This window comes from Triticum aestivum, chromosome 2A (genome assembly GCF_018294505.1).
Source record: "Triticum aestivum cultivar Chinese Spring chromosome 2A, IWGSC CS RefSeq v2.1, whole genome shotgun sequence".
NCBI lineage: Eukaryota > Viridiplantae > Streptophyta > Magnoliopsida > Poales > Poaceae > Triticum > Triticum aestivum.
In genome coordinates this window covers 771,898,082-771,918,649 of record NC_057797.1, presented here as the reverse complement: position 1 = coordinate 771,918,649, position 20,568 = coordinate 771,898,082, and the positions used below count along the sequence as shown (strand labels likewise).

Genomic DNA, 20,568 nt, shown 5'->3' with positions numbered 1-20,568 from the left:
AACTACTCCTGCAGTGACACTAATTATGACCACCTCTGTTGTGAAGTGTCAACTGTATATCTTTGCGGGTATTTTTGGTTCTTCACCCTTAATTTTAGTGAAGGGAAACACATAGCGGTACATGTATCTCTAGTTCAATTTCGTTTTCAGTGCTCTGTTTTATTTCCGCATTTCCATTTTATCCACTTGTTTGGAGAAGAAAAGAAAAAGAGCAAGGAGAAGTACACGTATTTGAACCAAAGTCGAGCGGGACAGGGAAGGACGCAAACATTCAAGCCGTTCGCTGCTGATGCATTCAAGTGACCCCCTCTTCTTGATGCACAACAGAAGCGCTATATATATACAGCAAGGTGGCACACCATTCTTCCGCAGCCCAAGCACGGACGCACGCACACTCATCCCCCCTTTCTCCCTGTTAGTGGTCGCCAGTACACAGCACCCACCTACCTAACCTAGATAGATAGATATATAGGCAGGAGCTGATATCCATGGCCAGCATGGCACCGTCGCCGGCGAGCTCCTGCGTGTCCTCCGACGAGGAGGAGGCCGCGGCGGCCAAGGCGATGGTGGTGGCGGGGTGCCCGCGGTGCCTCATGTACGTGATGCTCTCGTCGGAGCCGCCTCGGTGCCCTCGCTGCAACAGCCCCGTGCTCCTGCAATTCCTCCACGGCGCCGACGCCAACACCGCCAACGCCAACGCCGACGCCGACGCCAACACCAACATGCACGGCGGCAAGAGCTAGCCTGCCTGCTTGCTTCTCCTTTCTTACCCACTGTAGCCGTGATGATCTGCATGGGATTTTCAGGTCGTAGTCAGGAAGTAGCTAGCTTTCGAATCGACTTGCAGCATCGTTGACCAACCAAATCTAGAATTTGAGCGGACTGAGAAAGAGCGTTTGCAATGTGGCTTGTGACCAATCACCGTGTGGCTGGATGATTGGATTGCACGACTATTTCTGCTTTGTTTTGATTCTAGTATTGAAGATGGGTTCGTGACCGATCAACCTCCAGCTAATTATATAGCACAGCAGTATAGCCAGCCCGGATGCTGACTGGGGATGATCAAAGTCAGGATGCCTTATTATGAGGGATGGACGACAGAAGTCGGGATCGATCGATAATCCGTGACGGTTTTAATGAGGGATCACCAAGTAGTAGTACTAACAGATGGAATGAATACGAGTTACAATTGAATCGGATCGGTGGTTGACAAGAGGTGTTTGTTAACACCATCTAAACGCATGAACTAACCCATAATGTGTTGTTACTTGAACAAACAACATACTTATGATAATAATAACATCTACTATGTAATTAAGCATCCGCGGATACATGAAAGTAATTAAGATAACATCCAACCATAGCAATAAACTCTAGAGTTGCAACACCCCTCATGCAACAGTTCATAAACTTAGAGTGTACACTATACAGGAGAACCGTAGGAGATGCAGGATAACATCTAACCATAGCAATAAAACATGGTTATTTTCCTACTGCTGCCTTCAAAAAAGTTAAGGTTGTGTCATGGAAGAAGAAAGAGTTTGAAGATTTCCTCGTTTCTTTTAGACTTTATTTTGTAATAGATTCATACGAATACGATGGTATCAAGTGTACGACACGCACAGATTTAAATGAGTCATAGGGTTTCAATAGGGTTAAACTTGACTTAGTTATTTCTTAATGCCCATCATGCCTTTAATTATAAAGGGGTACAAGCCGGTCTCAACCGTTGATGTGTTTAGGGGGTGTGGTAAAGCAGAAGTGTTATCGTTGTATGTCGTTAGCAGACACACAAGGCAAATGTAAATGCAAAACGAACATGGTCACTTCCACATAGTTCACGAGAAACATCCTTCAAATAGTTCACATAAATCCTCGGTTGCATTTGTTTTCTGTCCCTTTGTGGATCATTCATAAAAATATGTTGTTCGTAAGGTGCTTCGCTTCTTGGCTGCAATTGGTCTTTGCGCCAATGACGTGACTACACAGAAGTGCATGGCGCATGCCTTTGTGTATGAATGGACCGTATCTGAATTCCAGGAATTCATTCGTCATATTGTTTCATGTAACAAGCTTACCTTCTTTGTTGTAGCTAGCCTCGCCTCAAACGGCTAGTGGGTCACTGATAAGTTTGAGTAAAAACATTCTTACTTGGTACCAAATGTTTGATATTGTTACCACAAGCTTGCCTCACGTCTGCATTGTTACTAATTGCGGGTCATCACTCATCAGATATTTTTTCATGTAGCATACTTACCACAAACATTCTTATTAGTAATGTTGAGGCGAGGCGAGCTTGTTTCATTACGCAGCGAGTTATTAACAAGTTTGAGTAAAAACATTCTTCAAATAGTCATTGATCAAACGCAATGCAAACGTCGGGCTTCCTTTTGCTTGTGTTCTAATAAGTGGGGTGTGCGTGTTTTGCCAAGTTTGCCCGGATTTTGATCGTTGCGGCTGCCGTGTGGTGTATTCTCCGAGCTATTCCACTTTGACCGGTGTGGCGGGCCAAATGGCGTGTTTTGGCTTCTCAACTGGCTTTTCACTGCTGTGATTGGCCGGATGGCGTGTTTTGCCATCTCTCCTAGCTTTCACCCCCTGCGGCATGGCCGGATGCCGTGTTTTCTCACCTCTCCCAGCTTTTTATCACTGCTCATGTGATTCTGGGAGGGGATCAATTTTCAGTTTCGATGCTTTAGCTCATTTGGCTTGGAGGGTGCGGTTGGGTTTTCTATCATCCTGGCTGGAGTATGAAAAAAAAAACTTAGAATCGATTTGGTTTTTCAATCAAACGGCTTATGTATCACCAAAGAAATAGATAGGCAACGATCATCGTCGTTTGTCGTTACTAAGTACAAGGCAAATATAAAACGGAATACAAACATAATCACTTGTAGATAATTCATGAAAAACGTCCTTCAAATAGTTCATGTAAGTCCCCACTTGTCTTTTTCTGCCTGTTCATAAGTTGCCTCGTTTCTTGGCTCCAGTTGAGCTTTGCGCCAATGACACAATGGTCATCTGGTGAACATAAAGAGAAGAAGCATAAATGGACGTTGACACGCTCCGTCCCACGTCTCATCGACTATATTATGTTCCAAGTGTTGTATAAAAATATGATTGATTTCCTTCCATCCGAATTGGTCCGAGTTTGATTCGTTGAGAACCGTCGATCCAGTCTCCGTCCACGTCTGAGAGCCTCCCCTGGGTCCCTCTGCCCACAAATCCAGCCTCCTACAGATCCGTGCCGTACATTACTTGAACCAAATCGAGGTCTCGATCGCCCGTTCTCGTTTGGGAGCGGTTGTGCGCCGCCTGCGGCGAAACACAAGCTCGCCTCACCTCAGCATTGTTCCTAATGGACCGGCCCAAGTAGCTTCATGAAGGTTAATTCATTTTCCTTCTCTGTTTTCTTACTTGTTTGTTTTTTAATATTTTTCACATTATAAAAATGTTTTAAATTCATATATTTAAAGAACTAAATTACTTAACAAAAACTTAAACTATGAATTTTAGAAATGTTAACACAGTGTAAAAAATTGTTAGAGTAATCTTAGAAAATATTGATAGCATTAAGTTTTTAATGACATTTGAAAATATTCACACATTTCAAAAATGGATGTGATAATTAAAAAATTGGTTATACAATGTAAAAAATGTTTTTGTGATTCACATAAATATTTTGTGCAATTCAAAGAAAATATATGATACATCGCACGTTCCAAAATATGTTTATGACATTTAAATAAATGTTTATACAATGTAGCAAATATTCACATAGTTCAAGAAAATGTTTCATATCATTAAAAAAATCACATATATTTGAAATTTTTTAACACGTATTTAAAAATGTTCAAAAAACATGTGTTGAAATTTTTTAATCATGTGCTTCAAAATTTTAAACATGAATTCATATGTACAATGTGTATAAAAAAGTGGACATTAAAAGATATATTTTTAAAAGTGTTATGATGTATTTGAACAATGTTTAATGTGCATAGAAATGTTCTTGATGCATGCAAAAATGCACAATGTGTATGAAATAAGTAGGCATGTATTGGAAAAACAAAAAGAAAAAAAGGGAAAATAACCGAAAAACAAAAATTCAGTGAAGAAGCACATAAAAGTGAAACCCAACCGAAAACCGTTAAACACCGATACACAAAAAATGTGTATAAAAACACAGAAGAAGAAAGAAGATAAATACAATGAAAATCATAAAGAAAGCCACAGAAAAAGAAAGATGTGTTTGTGTATCTACAGGTTGGATCCTTCTTATTTACGATTGTTTTCATCAATGATGATTGATATTCTGGTGTGTTTGTCCTTTGGGTGTTAGCACGACGACTTCCCGAGGGAGGGGGGCCATCCTTTGGCTCGCTTCAGTGCTTGTAGTCGTCGTTAGGTGGTATATGAATCTGAATATATTTTATTTTATTTTTGGTGTTCTTTGTACTATCATGAAGTTTGATGAATAAATTGGTATTTTTTTTCAAAAAAAGAAAATAGGCTGAAAGGATGGAGAGGAAACAAGGGATTTAGGCCTGTTAAATAACCCGGCTCCACTTGACCAACATGCCAGCCGCCGCAGCGTTGAACAAGGGAACGATGGCACGGCGGTTCGTGAACGTGGTGACGAAGAATCTCGGCGGCGGCGGCTTGTACTCGGTGCGCCGCATCAAGCCCGATGAGCACCTCTTCTACCCATCCACGTCGGAAGCACAAGCGGCGGCGGCTCGACAGGCGCCATGGCTGGAGACCTTGCCGCGGCTCCCCGCGCCGAAGATCAAGCTCCAGGCGTACCGCTCCAAGGACACGCGGCTCGACTTCCTGCCCATCTACGGCGCCGGCGGTGGCAGTGGCGCCACGGAGAGCAGGATGGTCTGCACCGACCGGGCGGGCAGCAGCATCCTCTGCGACGCCGGGATCCGCTCCGTCGAGCCGGTGCCCTCCCTCAACTGGCCCAAAGGCCCCAGCCCCGTCTCCTTCTCCGTCGCCCTCGCCGACGCCGCCGACCCCAGGCGCGCCCGCGCTCTCTACGTGCTCGACAGGTTCCCCGCGAGCCGCAGCCCGTGCAACTTCGAGGCACTCGTCTACGCGTACGGCGAGGTGCCGGGACTTGGCTACGGCGAGAAGTGCTGGCGGTGGCAGTGGCAGCGGCTCCCGCAGCCGCCCTTCGTCAGCGATACCAACTACGAATGCACGGACATCCGGTCCTACGCGCTGCTCGACGGCGGCTCCACCGTCTGCATCTCTGGGGCCGCCGCCGCCGTCGGCACCTACTGCTTCGACACGGCCAGTGGCGAGTGGGACAAGGCCGGCCGCTGGACGCTGCCGTTCCACGGCCGCTCCGAGCACGTCCCCGAGCTCCACAACCTCTGGTTCGGCCTCGCCTGCGGCAACGCTCACCACCGCGTGTGCGCGCTTGACCTTGACGGGGTCCGCCGCGCTCGGCCGAGACTGCTGCACGAGTGGCAAGACCTCGAGCCGCCGGAGGGCTGGCTGCAGGTCAAGCAGTGGCGGTGCCAGGAATCCAATCGTGTGTAGTCAATTGAATGTTGTGTGGTCAGATGTATGTATTTATAAGATTGTTTGGCATGAATTCTACTTGAGGTATGCAGTTTTTGGAAAAAGTTGTGTAGTCAATTGACTACCCAGCTCAAGTGTGGCTTCGCCACTGAGGTCAAGGGCAGTCTACTGTACCTGGGAGGCGGCAGGTTCTGCGTCACCAGAATCTTCGATGTTGGGCACCAAGAGACGCAGATCGCGGCGGTGATCACCAGCGTGGAGGTCGTGCGCGGCGGCGGAGGGCCAACGGAGCCCTCCAAATGATCAAGCACAAGTCATTTATCAGCAATGAGATCCAGTGTGTCGTCTAAATAAATATAGATGGCATACAGACATACTCACATTAACACAATAACACTACAATTATATATATGAACCCAAAGCTTTCTGTTTTAGGTGCATATAATAACAGTAATATTGATGAAAAGTGGAACACCAGAAAGTCTGATATCAGTCCGGTGTAACATCGCATTGCTGCTTGCCTTTCAGTAAAAACCTTGGCATTCCCATACAAATCAAACGATTTTCTCAAAGAAATTAAAGTTTAATTCAGTGTTTCAGATTTGTAACTGCATGCTCTCATTTCACTAGATCGAAATATGTCAACATACATTGGTGTTTCTCCGAATTAAGCTTCCCAAACGGAGTGGTTGGTTTGGGAATGATTCAACTCCATCGATCGGATCTCTCTCTCTCTCTCTAGTCGGTAAGGTTGTATAACCCTTTGACAAAAGAAACAAGGTTACATGGATTTTAAAATAAATGGGTCCATCAATAGCAGATTTATTCGCCTATGTTGGCATGATTTACTTCTGTGCATTGCAAATTAGATGATATATATGTTCGACTTATATACTCAAACTAGCTGCATTACATACTTTTTGGTACATTTCTGATCATAATTCTTGGATTTTTAGTCTCATAGAAATTTTTGTATAATTATGCATGAAGACATTAATAATGTAACAATGGACTAGAATTAAAATGGATGATATATAGACACACACCATGCATAAACATTATCTCCTTGGTTCGAGCATCCTAGCCCTTCCTCTATCCAACCCCCTAACTTTCCTAGCACCCTAAACTTAACTCCTCAACTAAGCTTGACCCCACATGGAAGTCTCTCTATGTTCTTCCTTCCATATGGCCAACAACTATTTCTGGTTAGTAGATGATATGTAGGAGCTAGTTTGGGCCTAGGTTAGATGATCTACAAGTAATTTGATTAAGGCTTGCCGAGCGTGGCGTGCGCGTGCGAGGAAGAAGTCGAGAACGTTAACGAAATTCGTCGTTCACAGGACATGGTTTGGGCACATCTTCGTATCAATGGGTTCTCCTCCTCCTCGTTCTATTCGTGGCACGATAGCGTGGTCTAAGACGAAAAGATTCGTCAGGATCGGCAACGCTGGATGTTGGCCATGTGTTTGATTGTAAGTGCTTCTCTTTTTAGATGATTCTATCTCTGCCATGTACATCATCATGATCAAAACAACGTCCTTGTCTTCATCCATCTCATATTCTTCGGAGGAAAAGGAATTATCCCACTGAGAGGATTCAAACAAACTCATCTACAACATAATACTTTCCATTACAATTTACTCCTATATAGCAAAAAAAGATAAACATATTTTTTACCTTTGAGGCTTTTCGTCGAACACCTAGTGCGCAAGGAGGAGAAATCCGGTTGGTTGATCACCGGGGCCGAGTGACAGTGTCATACACCGGGGGTGGCTCACCCAAGGGAGTCTGGCCTCAGGCTTGACAAGATGCCCACGAGGCCCAGGGTTAAAGGAAACCCTAAAAAGGGCGCCAGAGGCCTTCTTGCCCTCCAAGTCAAGGGCGGCGACATCAAAGATCGCATCCACCTTCGTGTAAACCCTAGCCTCCTCTGTGTATATAAGAAGAGGCTAAGGGACTCTCATTCACATCTATACTCGTTAGAAATCTCATACACCATTGTAAACCCTTTGCATGAGGCATCCCTTCATGAATAACAAAAGCAAGCAGGATGTAGGGTATTACTCTCTCGTGGACTGAACCTAGGTAAAACCCTCGTGTGATATCCGATCTAAGACTTCCAGCTGCGCTTGGACCCCAACCGATGGATATGATGGTATTTGACAGTATCATCGATGTGGTCGGGCACCAGCTAGGAATGGCCTAGAGGAGGTCTTCTCGACACCTCCAACCTTGCAGCGTAATATGAAATTCATCATCGCGTCGTCCGAAAACCAAACGCTCCGAACGAGAAGCAGCTCGGCTCGGCCGCGACGATCAAGTAGTGGTCGAGGTGGACGCTAATCGACCTCCTCGGCAAGCAGTGGTGCCGCGGTGGCCATTAAGGGCGGCAAAGGGGCGGTGAATGGCCGAAATCAGCACAATTCAAGGTAGCGATGGATCCCGAATTGGCAGCGGCACCGAGGCTGTTATGGGCATCTCGAGCGGCGGGATTCAACAGCGAAGTCGTGTCTGGGCCATGGGAGAATGGAGGATTAGCAGTGGTGGTGTAGAACAACGAGATTCCGCTGACGATATGATCGCATTGGAGAGGCGAGTGCGGCGGTGAGAAACTTCCGGGTGGTAGTTGGGTTGCATGCGTCAGCTGTTATATTTTGTGGCCGTAGGTTGGAGTGTTTTAAATATGCAACACTTGACCGCAAAATATGGGGCTGCCCTAAAAAAAATCATATCAAGATTTAAAGATACATCATCAGCTGGAACACTTATCAGGGCTTGCGCATGTCAATTGGAATAGCAGCTATTTTCATTTTTACAGACTTTCTCTACTACTCATGAGAATATGATACCAACTAAATCAAATGGATTTGTATTACTAAAAAACGAATGACCTAACATAAATGAGATGGACGAGGATTGGAGTATGAACTAGCAAGGATATGACATACATGGAATGAATATGACATCTATAATGTGAATTTCATAACATTGAGGCCCTCATAATGACATAAGAAGACATGGACAAAATATACAAGATGACACCTCATAATTTTGTGTGTAATATCCCATATGTGTTGCACCATCTCACTTTTGTGTCAAGCCCGTGTAAATTCTAAATACACGACAATAGACAATTTTGAAGGTCATATTAGTGGAGAAAACCGATTTAGGGTGGATTTTGGCTCCCCTTCATGTGCAGACCGAATTTCCCCTATGACCCTCGATAAGCTCCACTCATATGGCATTTGGCTTTTGTTTAAATAAAAGTTAGCATAATGCATGTCTTACATGGGCGAAGAAAGACATTCAGTGACCTAGTAACCAAGCTACTATATAAGCTAACTAAGTGGCTATAGTCTCACTACAACCAAATAAGTAAGTGTTATTAATTTCGCGGGTACTGGCGAGATATTTCATCCAAATATATCAATATTTGATCAACTTTTTTAGTCTCGTCGTAGGTAATTCAACGGCGAAAACAAAGCGTTAATCGGATTGACGTTCAACAGATAAGTATTTTGAAGATTCAAAACTTAAAATATCTTCATTGATACCATGTTTACACATATTGTCTACAAGTTCATTTAGTTGCACGTGTATGTGCGAGAGAGACGGGGGGGGGGGGGGAGGAAATAGGAGCCACACCGTAAAACACTAATATGAAGTGTGGCTATATATGAAGTTGCCATCCTCACGTCAGTAAACTTGCCATAAAAAAAGTTAAGAGTTGCCACGTGTTCGTGCCACACGTGTAGCACTTATCAGGATCCTTGATTAAAACAACACTGGTTGTTCGATCCCGTACCTTATCCCCTCATACACTTTGCACATCTTCCTTGCAAAAGCCAAGCAGCGAACACAACTTCTCTCGATCCCCACATAAAAAATTCCATGCCGAAGAGGCCCCCACTACTAGGAAAACGCCTAGTAATAGAGCGGGTTAAAAGCTAGTAGTAGCGCGGGTGCCTGCGCTACTACTACGGCGCTACAACTAACTAGTAGTAGTGTAGTAGCGCGGTGCATCCCGCGCTACTACTACTGACTATCTGTAGCGCGTGTCTGTGACCTGCGCTACTACTATTGATTTGAAAAACCAAAAAAACATATCGACCCCGTGCGTGCTGTCAATGGTGTCAATGGTTCGGTCGACGGCGCCGACAACCATGGCGACGGGGCGGCGGACGGCAGCGACGCGCACGTTGGTCGGGAGCAGGGAGATCTCGGCCATGACGCGCGCCTCGTGGAGGCCGCGGAGGCTAGCCCGGCATGGGCCGGGAGCTGGAGGACCTGGACATTGGCGTCGTGCGTGGGGAGCAGCACCTCGCGGCGGCCCTCGTGCTGTCCAAGGAGGAGGGGGATGGGTCAGCTAGGGTTCCGGATCGAATCAGAGAGGGGGGGGGAGGAGGAGGGCTGACCTGGAGCGAGAAGAAGACGGCGAAGGCGGCAAAGAGGAGGATGCTGAGGTCGTGCTTCCGCATCTTGGCGGTGACAAGGAGCTCCGGCAACCTTCCATCGGAGGGATCTCGGAGAGGGAGGGGGAAGAAAGCAGAGTGTACCAGCGGCGGCCACCGCTGGAGTACGAGGGAGAGAGGAGGAAAGTGAGAGAGGGGGAAAGTGAGGAGAGAGGAGGGATTCGGCCGAGGATATGGGGATTTCACCTACCTCGTACTTAGTAGTAGCGAGGGGTATAAAACCGCGCTACTACTATCAACTTAGTAGTAGCGCGGGTTTGTACCCCTCGCTACCACTATGGCATGTCCCGGGAGGGCACGGTAGAGACCGCTTAGTAGTAGCGCGGGTTAAAAACCCACGCTACTAGTATCAACTTAGTAGTAGCGAGGGGTAAAAACCCGTGCTACTAGTAAGTAGCAGTAGCGAGGGTTATAAACCCGCGCTACTAGTAAGCGTCTGCCTATAAGCTTTTCCCTAGTAGTGCCCAAGCACCTCTCAACTGCTTGGAGAATCGTCGGAGCAACCGCCAGGAGCTGCCCCTCAACACCCTCACGCCCCCTTGATCCTAGCATCGTCTCCGGCTTGTAACACCTATGTCAGCGGCTTCAGAATGCGTCCATCTTGGCAGTAGCTCGTCGTTGCCACGCTACACACGGGCACCGCCATTGCAGCTCCAGACCGCCGGTTGCTGGTGAACTCCCCATGGTTGCAACACATCGCCTCATGCAAAAAAGCTCATTGTACCATCGGCTGTCGCCAGTCCTGGCAAATCGACTCCCCGGTCACAACTTTCCATCTGGTTGGTCACAGAAAAAATCGTACCTTGTGTAGAAGGCTGTCATCTCGCTCGGTCCCAACAAAAAGAACTAAGCGAAATGGCTGTAGCATTTACAAATGCAGGTCGCAGCTTTCCCAGCCGCCGGTCACAGTCGTCTTCTCGCTGCTTGTAGTTTTTGTTGTCGTAGATCGTAGGAGGCACATATTAAATCTTTTTGCTTCTTCGATCACAACTTTCAGCACTGACGATTGCAACATTCAGTGGTTGGCTACTCTTGCCTCATCTTGCACCGCCGCTGGTTGCAACTTTCGTTGTCATCAGTCGTAGCTTCACCATTGCTGATTATAGTACCCATAGTCATTGGCTCCATCAAACACAAAACCCACGATCACCGCCGTTGTAGCTTCTCCCAGCCATTGCTGGTAGTAGATCCCCCAACATCGAGTGATACTGTTTGCAGCACTAGTGGTCGTTGTTTCTAGCACCGACAGATGCTGGTTACAACATTGAGCTTCGGAGCCGCTTCCAGCGGCAGCATCAATGTTGCAACATGACACATCCTAGCCATGATCTCGCAGCATCAGCAGTGCCCCGGCTCGTGCCATCGCCAGTATGACTAAGTACCAACGGTTTTCTCTCGGTGTCACCAGTGACGTAGTGGCGGCGTGTGGTGCAGGCCCATCCTCATCATCTTGTGCGACGGTGTGGGGAGTAGAGGAAAAAGCTAGCAATGCGCCTCGAGATGGTGAATTGGTGAGGAAGAAAGAGATGGATACGATCGAGGGTGAGAGGAAAGAGTGGATGAGGATGGTGCGTGGATCCCAGCCACATGGCACATCATGTGCGAATGTCATTTCATGATGAAAGTTTACAAAAAAATAAAAAATTATCAATGTTTGGCACAAAAAGTCAGTATTTTTTATATAGTTTGCAACACGCAATGTTGTCGCGGCTGCGAAATTTTTATTTTGGCCATGCAACCATTTCAGTGGCGGGCGTTGCGAAAGGCCCACCCTTGAAACTAATTACAGGAGTAGTGGGCGCCCTGTCCACCACTGATGTCATGTTACCAATGGAGGGTGTCCCTGAGAGCCTCGCCCGCCACTGGTAGGCATTCCTGCAGTAGTGTGTGCATGGGATAGAGTTGGAGGCTTTACACAAAGATCAAAAGTACTATTATTTATACATGCATTAGGGTCGAATCTCGACCCCTTTTGTCAAATAGCATTTCACCATGGAGAGTGGTCTTTCTTTCATTCCATGCACCTGGCCTAGAGCATTTACAATCGGGCGCCTCAAAACCCCCATACACCCGGACGGTCCGCCACATCGAGCTGACCCCAAGGACCCACGTGGAAACACTCAAAAACCCATCTGTCCGACGGGCATCTTCTTCGATTCTTGATGGAGCCTCATGGCACCACTCGGACGCGTTGCTCGAGGGCCCTGACCCTGATATATAAGCAGGATGTCGGCACCCAAACCCTATCCCATCCCATTCCAATCCACTGGTTGTCTGCTAGCCATGCCCCGAAGCCGGATCACTACGCGCACCATGTTCACGCCGGAGCGGCAGCTCGAGCTCCTTGAGTAGATCCGGGCTAGGTGCGAAGCTCGGATCACAACCAGCCTACCTCCTAACTCGTTGGAGCCAAAGGAGGGGGAGGTGGAGGAGGAGCAGGACATGGACATGGAGAACGCGGAGCAGGGGAAGCAGATCTGGCACCTCCAGCTGTAGGCTTCACCATGCCTAAGATGCTGGCGAAGTTCGAGGTGGCCTAAGCGGAGGAGGCGCACTAGTGCAAAATTAGGCTATAGTCCCGGTTTGTAAGGACCTTTAGTCCCGGTTTTGCAACTGGCACTAAAGGGTGGGGACTGAAGGTCCCCCCCTTTAGTCCCGGTTCAACACGAACTGGGACCAAAGGCCCACCATGTGGCACGAGCTCGTGCCGGGGGCTGTGGGACCTTTAGTCCCGTTGGTAACACCAAGCGGGACTAAAAGATTTTTTTATTTTTTTCTTCGGATTTTCAAATTTCTGAAATATTTAACAATTTAATCTTTAATCACCCTCACTGCTCAAGTGTGGAGCACTCATTATTTCAAATCATCTAACTTACCGTCCGGTCACCCATCCCTCTCACTACTCCAGCCTAAGCACGCTTAACTTTCGAGTTTTATTCCCCCTAGTTTCCAACTCTGCACTTGTTGTTTTCCTGATAATAGCAAGCTATCCTTAGGAGTTTAGCTTGAGCATGAAGTCACATGTTTCACCGTTTGAGTTTGAAACTATTATTGTAAAAAACAATAATTATTTATTAACACTAATATTTCTTGAATAAGTAGTTTGACCATAGTTAGACCAAATTAAAAAAAACTAAAAATTTGAGCATAACTTTTTTTCCTTTCAGAATTTCAGGATTCTAAAAATTTGCAACACGGTCTACGGCCGTCGAAATCGGAACCGGATTTTTGTGCTGAACATTTTGATATATTATACATTTTTTCCACATCGTATGCAAAAGTTATGGTCTTTTTACTTTTTCATAACAATTTTTGCAAAACATGTTGAAATTTATGTTTTTAAATTTTCCTAACTAGTAGATGTAGTAACATAACTACATCTCAAAGGATTTAAATGTTTGAAGTTTTTATCATTTTGTTTTTTTTCAAAACTGAAAAGGCGGTGTGGGGGGGGGGGGTAGAGTTTGAAAATTGCAGAACCCCTTTAGTCCGGGTTGGAGCCACCAACCGGGACTACACCCCTTTAGTCCCGGTTGGTGGCTCCAACCCGAACTAAAGGTCTAACCTATAGTCCCGGTTTGTGTCACAAACCAGGACTAATGATGCCGTAATTGAACTGGGACTAATGGTCACATTAGTACCGGTCCATAACTGAACCGGGACTAATGTGCTGAACATTAGGTCGTTTTTCTACTAGTGGCGGTGGAGCAGCAGGCCATCCTCAACTCCATCCAGCCGGAGGCGGAGGTGGAGGTGGAGGCCAATCACCCATTCCTCCGCTAGGGGAACGTGGAGCTCGACGATATCTTCGCCGAGATTTAGTTCTACGAGGATCTGGAGGTGCGGCAGGCGACCATCCACCCGGAGGCAGGTCCGTCTGGCACTGCCGGTACAAAGGTGGTTGACATCTCCGTCGACGTGTAGTCTAGTCTAGTTTTAGGTTATCTACGTAGTACATAGATTTTGTGATCCATGCTATTGTATGCATTTAGGTATGAAATATGAGAGGTAGTTGGCTGCAATGGAGGAAAAATGCGGGGTGGTCGAACACTGGGCGCGCTGCCCGGGTGCGTCCATGGACTTATAGGGTGTTCGATTTGCCAAGTTCGTCTGTAGATGCTCTTAGCCCATGGATTACTTTGAAGGGGGCCTTCTCGTTTTTTCAGTTCCCATGTAAATTTGAATCTATTATATCTTTTGAACTGAAAGTCTAGTTTTATGATGCATTTGCTGTTGGGTTCTACGGTAGGGTGCGTCGACTGCAAATTAAAATTTTCCTACGCGAAGAACAACCAAGAACATGCTACGGGAGATGGATCACAGATCATTACCACTAGACGCGCAGTGCCGTGCAGCGGAAGAAGAGTTGGGGTAGCGCGTTCGCGTGACTCGTCTCCTCCTCGTTCGATCTCCCTCGAACAGCTGGTTGTCGGATCCCACATACAAGTTCGCCGGAGCGGCGCAGGTGCACCGCCTCTAACGGTATCCGCGCGTGCAGGAGGAACGTCATGCGCGGACTGCTAGGTCCAATCACACAACCAGCGGCGAGTGGAGGTGTCTATTCGCAACACATGCAAACCCTAGTGACAGCGCCAAAGCGATCAATCGCATGAGTGTGCCGCACCCCACTTTATATACGCGTCCGTCGCGGACTCAACACTTGGGCCTCGCACGGACCCTAAAGCCCATAAGTCTACTCGGCCACAATCCGAATACAGCTCGGATCACATCCGACCAGTGTCCCCGGATCCGACCTCGTAGGTTCCTTCCCTTAAGCGTGCGGCCCCTTAGGTTCAAGCCGGCTTGGTCACAGTTCAGATCACCTCCAAACTGCATGGTTGGTAGCGGCCCCTAGCAAGGCATGCCGAACACCAAGCAGACTATGAAGCTGGTTAGGCGAACCTGTACATTATACTTCCATTCCTTTTTCCACACGATATATGTTGTCGGGCTCAAGGCGAGTTTGTCATCCTTGTGCTAGCCCAACCTCTTTCTCGTTCCAGTGATGCCCACCACAAACCAGATTATCTCATAATCCTTGTCGCATGACCATGCTTATCCTGGTCGGATCACACGAGGGGCCCAGAGCATATCTCTCCTGATCGGAGGGGCAAATCTCATTTTGCTCGACCATGTCTCGCAGCATGGGTCTGGACAAGCCCGAAACCTACCTTTGTAACTACCCAGTCACGGAGTAGCGTTTGGTTGGCCCAAAGCAAGCCCGCCACCATCCCGAGTACATGCGCCAGCTCAGGTCTTAGGACATAGAACGTATGTTATACTAGAGACTCACATATGACATATCGCTGCGTCTCATAGTTGGGTCTGTCCGACTCGGACCTTATCTCAACTCGGATCCGACTACGTCGAATCCGACCAGATCCTTCCGAGTCCATATTACCCGGTTAGTATTCAATGCTCCATGGCTAGTGAGACCAGACCATCGACCGTGTCATATGCTAGTCTAGTCGGCTGCGCGTCCACACAACCCTTTCAACTAGGGACCTTTAAGGACGTTCATCATACAATGCATAGTCCCACAAACAAGTCACGTACTTGCTGATACACATCATTGATAATGTCCAAAGACTATCTTTATTCATAAACACATAGGAAATATCATTATACATGATTGCCTCTAGGGCATATCTGCAACATTTGCATATTTGTTTTCCTTGTGATGAGGTGTTTCAAATATGGCCACTTTTAAACCCATTTGAAAAAATTCATCTTGTTTCAATTGTTAAACTTGTAAAGAAAGGGATAAATTCACCAACTTTCAAATACTAAAACCCTAAACCTGGACTACTAAAACTCTAAACCCTAATCCTAAGGCCTAAACCCTAAGAGCATATGGAACTTGGTGAAACTTGGCAAAAACTTAATATTACTATTATCAAGTTTGAATATTGGTAAAATTTGCATCTGTCAAAATGTATTCATGTGTGATCTTGTTTCAAAGCCCTCGTCGCCAGGAACATGAATAAAATTCAAATTAAAAGTCAAAAGAAAAGGCATGGGAAATGAGATGGGTGGACCATGCAATCTCTGAAGAAGAAAAACATCCATACATGGGACACCCCAAACATAATGACAAAGGTATGCAGTCCACACAGTAGTGTTTTGATGCACGTCGTCGAAGTTGACCCACATCCACATGGGAGCTGCGCTTAAGGTTGACCCGTCGGATCCGAGCGGCTGCTCCTAATTGGCGCCTTATGCCCCAGTTAGGGATACTGGCGCTCACATCCTCCCGCTCATGGGCCTGCCCAATCAACCTTTCGAGCTTAGGCTCAGTTACTGGATCGATCATTAAAAGAAGAAAAAAGTTCCTTGTTCGTTCGGTTTTTTATTTCCTAGTTCGGTTGGTTCCTAGTTGACCGGGCGCTGTTCACCATTGAGTAGGGGCCACGTTGATAGTTGACTATTCAGAAAAGTTCACAAAATAAAAAAATCTGGAAAGTAAAAAAATCATGAATAGGAAAAAAGTTCATCGATTTTGAAAATGGTTCATGGATTTTGAAAAAAGTTCATAGATTTTTAAAAATAAAGATAATCGATTTTGGAAAAAGTTCATCGATTTTGAAAAAAGTTCATCGATTGGAACAAAAGTTCACAAATTTTAAAAAAGTTCATTGATTTTTTTAAAAAATTACGAATATATAAAAAAAACCTCACACATTTGCAACAGAAAAAGAAAACAAAAAGGAAACAGAAAAATAAAATAAAAAACCAAACAAAACCATCCGAAAAAGTTAAAAAAAAACTGGTTTAGGAAGTTTCCCAAAACTGGGGGATTCGCGAACTGGAGAAAGAGAATTGAAGGCATAAAACAAAGTTAGTACGCACAAGTAGTGTGATAGCGTAGTTTTTTGTTTTTGTTTGAGGGGTTGTGTGCTAGCCTAGTGGTTGGTGAGTTACCCTGTGAAGGTTAAAGTCCCAGGAGAAAGTGAAAATTTTGAAATGGGCCAGCCCAAGCGCACAGGGGGTTGTTTGCCGGTTTATAATGAAATCACTAATTAAGGAGTACTTGTTGTAAAGAACACTTCATTTTCTCACGTTGCGACAAGTGGCGCGCTGTCGCAACATGGGAGTTTTTCCTTTTCTGTAGATCCGTTTATTCAAAACGTTTTATCTCTTAAACCGTGCGTCCAAATCTCGAACCGTTTTCATCATTGAATTCCTCGCGTCGAGATTTTCAAAACTAGATTCCATGTTGATAAGTTTTGACGATTTTTTTTTCACGAAAAAAATCCAGACAAAAAATACCGGGCGAAAAAACCGAACCGGGAACTTGGTTTTTTTCCCTTTCCGAAAAATGCATGCCCGTGCCTCTCGCGAAATCACAACCGTGCCTCTCGTGAAAGCAAAACCGTGACTCTCGTGGAAGGAAAAAAAATACAGAAAACACGTTTTTTTTCGTTTCCGAGAGGCACGGCCGTGACTCTCGCGAAGGCACAACCGTGCCTCTCGTGAAAGCAAACCGTGACTCTCGCGAAAGAAAAAAACAAAAAACACGTATTTTTTCCCTTTCCTAGAGGCACGGTCGTGACTTTCGCGAAAGTACAACCATGCCTCTCGCGGAAGCAAAATCGTGACTCTCATGAAAGAAAGAAAAACAGAAAACGCGTTTTGTTTTTCCCTTTCCTAGAGGCACGGCCGTGACTTTCGCGAAAGCACAACCGTGCCTCTCGGTTAAGCAAAACCGTGACTCTCACGAAAAAAAAGCAGAAAACGTGTTTTATTTTTTCCTTTTCCGAGAGGCACGGCCGTGACTCTCGCAAAAGCACAACCGTGCCTCTCGCGGAAGCAAAAACGTGACTCTCGCGAAAGAAAAAAAAACAGAAAACGCGTTTTTTTCGTTTCCAAAAGGCACGACCGTGCCTCTCGCGAAAGAAAACCGTGACTTTCGCGAAAGGAAAATAAAAGAAAACGCGTTTTTCACCCAAAATTTTTTTTCGGATTTTTTTGAACGAAAAGCTAAGAAAGACCGGGGGAAGAATCAAAACGTCGAAAAAACCCAGAAAAAAACCGTTTAAAAAGCCGAAAACGCGTGCGGAAAAATAAAAAAAAATCCGAAGGGAGCGTCCAGAGCGCGACACGTGGCGAATGGCTGAGAGCGCGCCAAATGGCGCTGATCGTTGCGAGGCTCCCGAAGAAGCGCTCGTTAACTAGTTGCTCCCGGTTTATAAACCACACAGCACAATTTTATTTTTTTTAGAACCAAAAAAAAGGACGGACGCGTGATGGGCTGTGGTGCTTGGGAATATTCAAGCATGGCTGGGCCGACCCAGGGATCATGGTCCAAACGCATGATTTCATTCACCCTTATCGCCGCCGCCGCCGCTGCCCCTTCTCCAAACCAAGCCGCACCTCATCCCCCTCCCCCCTCCTCACGAATCCTCTCTTGCATCTTGAACAAAGAGAGTGCCTAGGACTCATCTAGATGAGATATAATTTGGTCTCATTCACCTGAAAACAAAAACAGATAAAAATAGTACTACAAACCACATTAGCATACACGCATCTTATAGTATCAATCCAATGGCTATAAAAGTGAATGAGACATAATTAAAACTCAGCTAGATGAGTTCTAGCAAAGCCGTTGAACAAATCCAGCTTCCACCCCGTTCGGTCTTCCTCCCTGCCAGAGCCCAGAGGTAAGCTTGGATCCGACATGCTCGCCTGCCGCATGTTTACATTTGTGGATTTAAGTGGAAGGGGTTTCTACGATTCATTTTTGTTATCTCGTTCGATCACGAGGGCGAAGTGAGAAGTATATAATCTTGTGTTCTTTTTTGTTTTTCTGAGCAGAATTTCTAATCTTTCGCTGAAAATTCTAATCTTTGTTTTCTCGTATGATTCGATAGGCCATGTTCTCCCGGCAGTTCATCAACCTGGTGGTGAAGGATTTTCGAGTCGGCGGCTCGTATTGGCTTAGCCGCTTGATGCCCGAGGAGAATATCTGCGTCAAGGCCAACGCTAATGGTGACCAGGACTCTCTCTACGCCATCAACAGGGCCTACCCCAGCGAATTTGAGGCTCTTGTCCATTGCAACCCATATGGGCTTGGGAGGCGTGATGAAAATAAGGCTTGGCACTGGCGGAAGCTCCCGCTGCCGCCCTACCTTGACCATCCAGACTGCGAAGACCGCACCATCCAGTCATACACGCTGCTTGAAGACGGCAAGACCATCTGCTTCTCTTCAGTCCGTGACAAAGGTGGCTTTGGCACCTACTTCTTCGACACGTCCAACCACCAGTGGGCCAAGGCAGGCGGCTGGGTGCTGCCCTTCTATGGTCGTGCTCTGCAAGTCCCAGAGCTCCATGGCCTCTGGTTTGGCATCGGTGACAACCAGCATGAGCTCTGTGCCGCTGACCTATCTTCTCTAGACTGTGCTCCCGAGGTGCTGCACAGGTGGCAAAGCTCCAACCCTCCCAAACACTGGCTCTTGATTGGTAGCAGCATGGTGTACCTGGGGGCCAACAGGTTTTGCGTGGCCAAAACCTTTGGCGTTTATAGCAAACCCCAGAAGCATGATGAAGAACTAGCACCTCATACGGCTGCTATCCTCACTGGCGTGGAGATTGTGAATGGAGAAGCAAATAAAGGCAAGCTGCGCATGGTCGAGCACAAGAGCAGAACATACATCTTTGAGCGCTGTGGCATTATGTCTGTGTTCTAGCTGTCTGCTTCTATCCTCATCAGTGTGGAGACTGTGAACGGGGGAAAAAGAAAACAAAGACTTGCTGACCGTATGGTCGAGCACAAGAGCAGAACTTACATCTTTGAGCGCTGTGGCATTGTGTCTGTGCTATAACTGTCTGCTTCTATCCTCGTCAGTGTGGAGATCGTGAAAGGAGGAGAAAATAAAGACTTGCTGAACGGATGGTCAAGCACAAGAGCAAGAACCTGCATCTTCGAATGTAGCATTGAGTCTGTCCTCTAATCGTCTGTCCTTTGTTTAGTTTCAACACTGAAGTTGTTACAGCAGCTTCAGCTTTGTAGCAGCTTGTCCCCCAATATATCTGTATCACTCCGTATGTTATCCTGGTAGGAAGGTTAAAGTTCCACCTCCATCAATGTAATATGAAACTTTCTTCTAGTAGTATTTATCATGATTTTTCTTTTACATCTTCATAAATGTTAGTATATCATCGCTGTAACTTGAAAATTTTATAAAGAGTCTGTCCACCATGTATTATCATTACTCAGTTGACCATTATTTTCCTAGAAAGAAACTACTAGTAGTTTTGAGTATAGCCTGTGGTTGTGGTACATAGCCTTTGCCTCTGGCCAGATTGAGCTGACCTCAACCATCTTACCGATCAAGGATTTAGAGTGCAAGCATCTGAGCCTGGTGCTGTCCAATTCTCACCCTCGGTTCATTGTTTTTATAGGTTGGCTATCATGCAGTTCGCTTTTTTTTTTTTTGAAAGGATCCAGCTTTAGGCTGGTTTCATTGATTCATAAGCAGGGAGCAGGTGGACAAATGACAAGGGCGATGATCCAAGGATCAAGGATGTAAGAAAAGGAAAGGAAAGGGAAGTGCCCAACAGGCACGGC

At 46.2% G+C, this 20,568-nt stretch overlaps 2 protein-coding genes across 2 annotated transcripts; both read left to right on the top strand.

The window, feature by feature from the left end:
• The first annotated feature begins 291 nt into the window (after positions 1–291).
• On the top strand, positions 292–1,164 carry LOC123191115 (protein GL2-INTERACTING REPRESSOR 1-like). Its single transcript, XM_044603897.1, has one exon. The coding sequence runs from the start codon at positions 489–491 to the stop codon at positions 741–743; it is 255 nt and encodes an 84-aa protein (XP_044459832.1). The 5' UTR covers positions 292–488; the 3' UTR covers positions 744–1,164.
• Positions 1,165–18,612: 17,448 nt separating this feature from the next.
• On the top strand, positions 18,613–20,209 carry LOC123186640 (uncharacterized). Its single transcript, XM_044598368.1, has 2 exons — positions 18,613–18,652; positions 18,870–20,209. Exon 2 carries the CDS (start codon positions 18,875–18,877, stop codon positions 19,685–19,687), a length of 813 nt encoding a protein of 270 aa, XP_044454303.1. The 5' UTR covers positions 18,613–18,652; positions 18,870–18,874; the 3' UTR covers positions 19,688–20,209.
• The last annotated feature ends 359 nt before the right edge of the window (positions 20,210–20,568 follow it).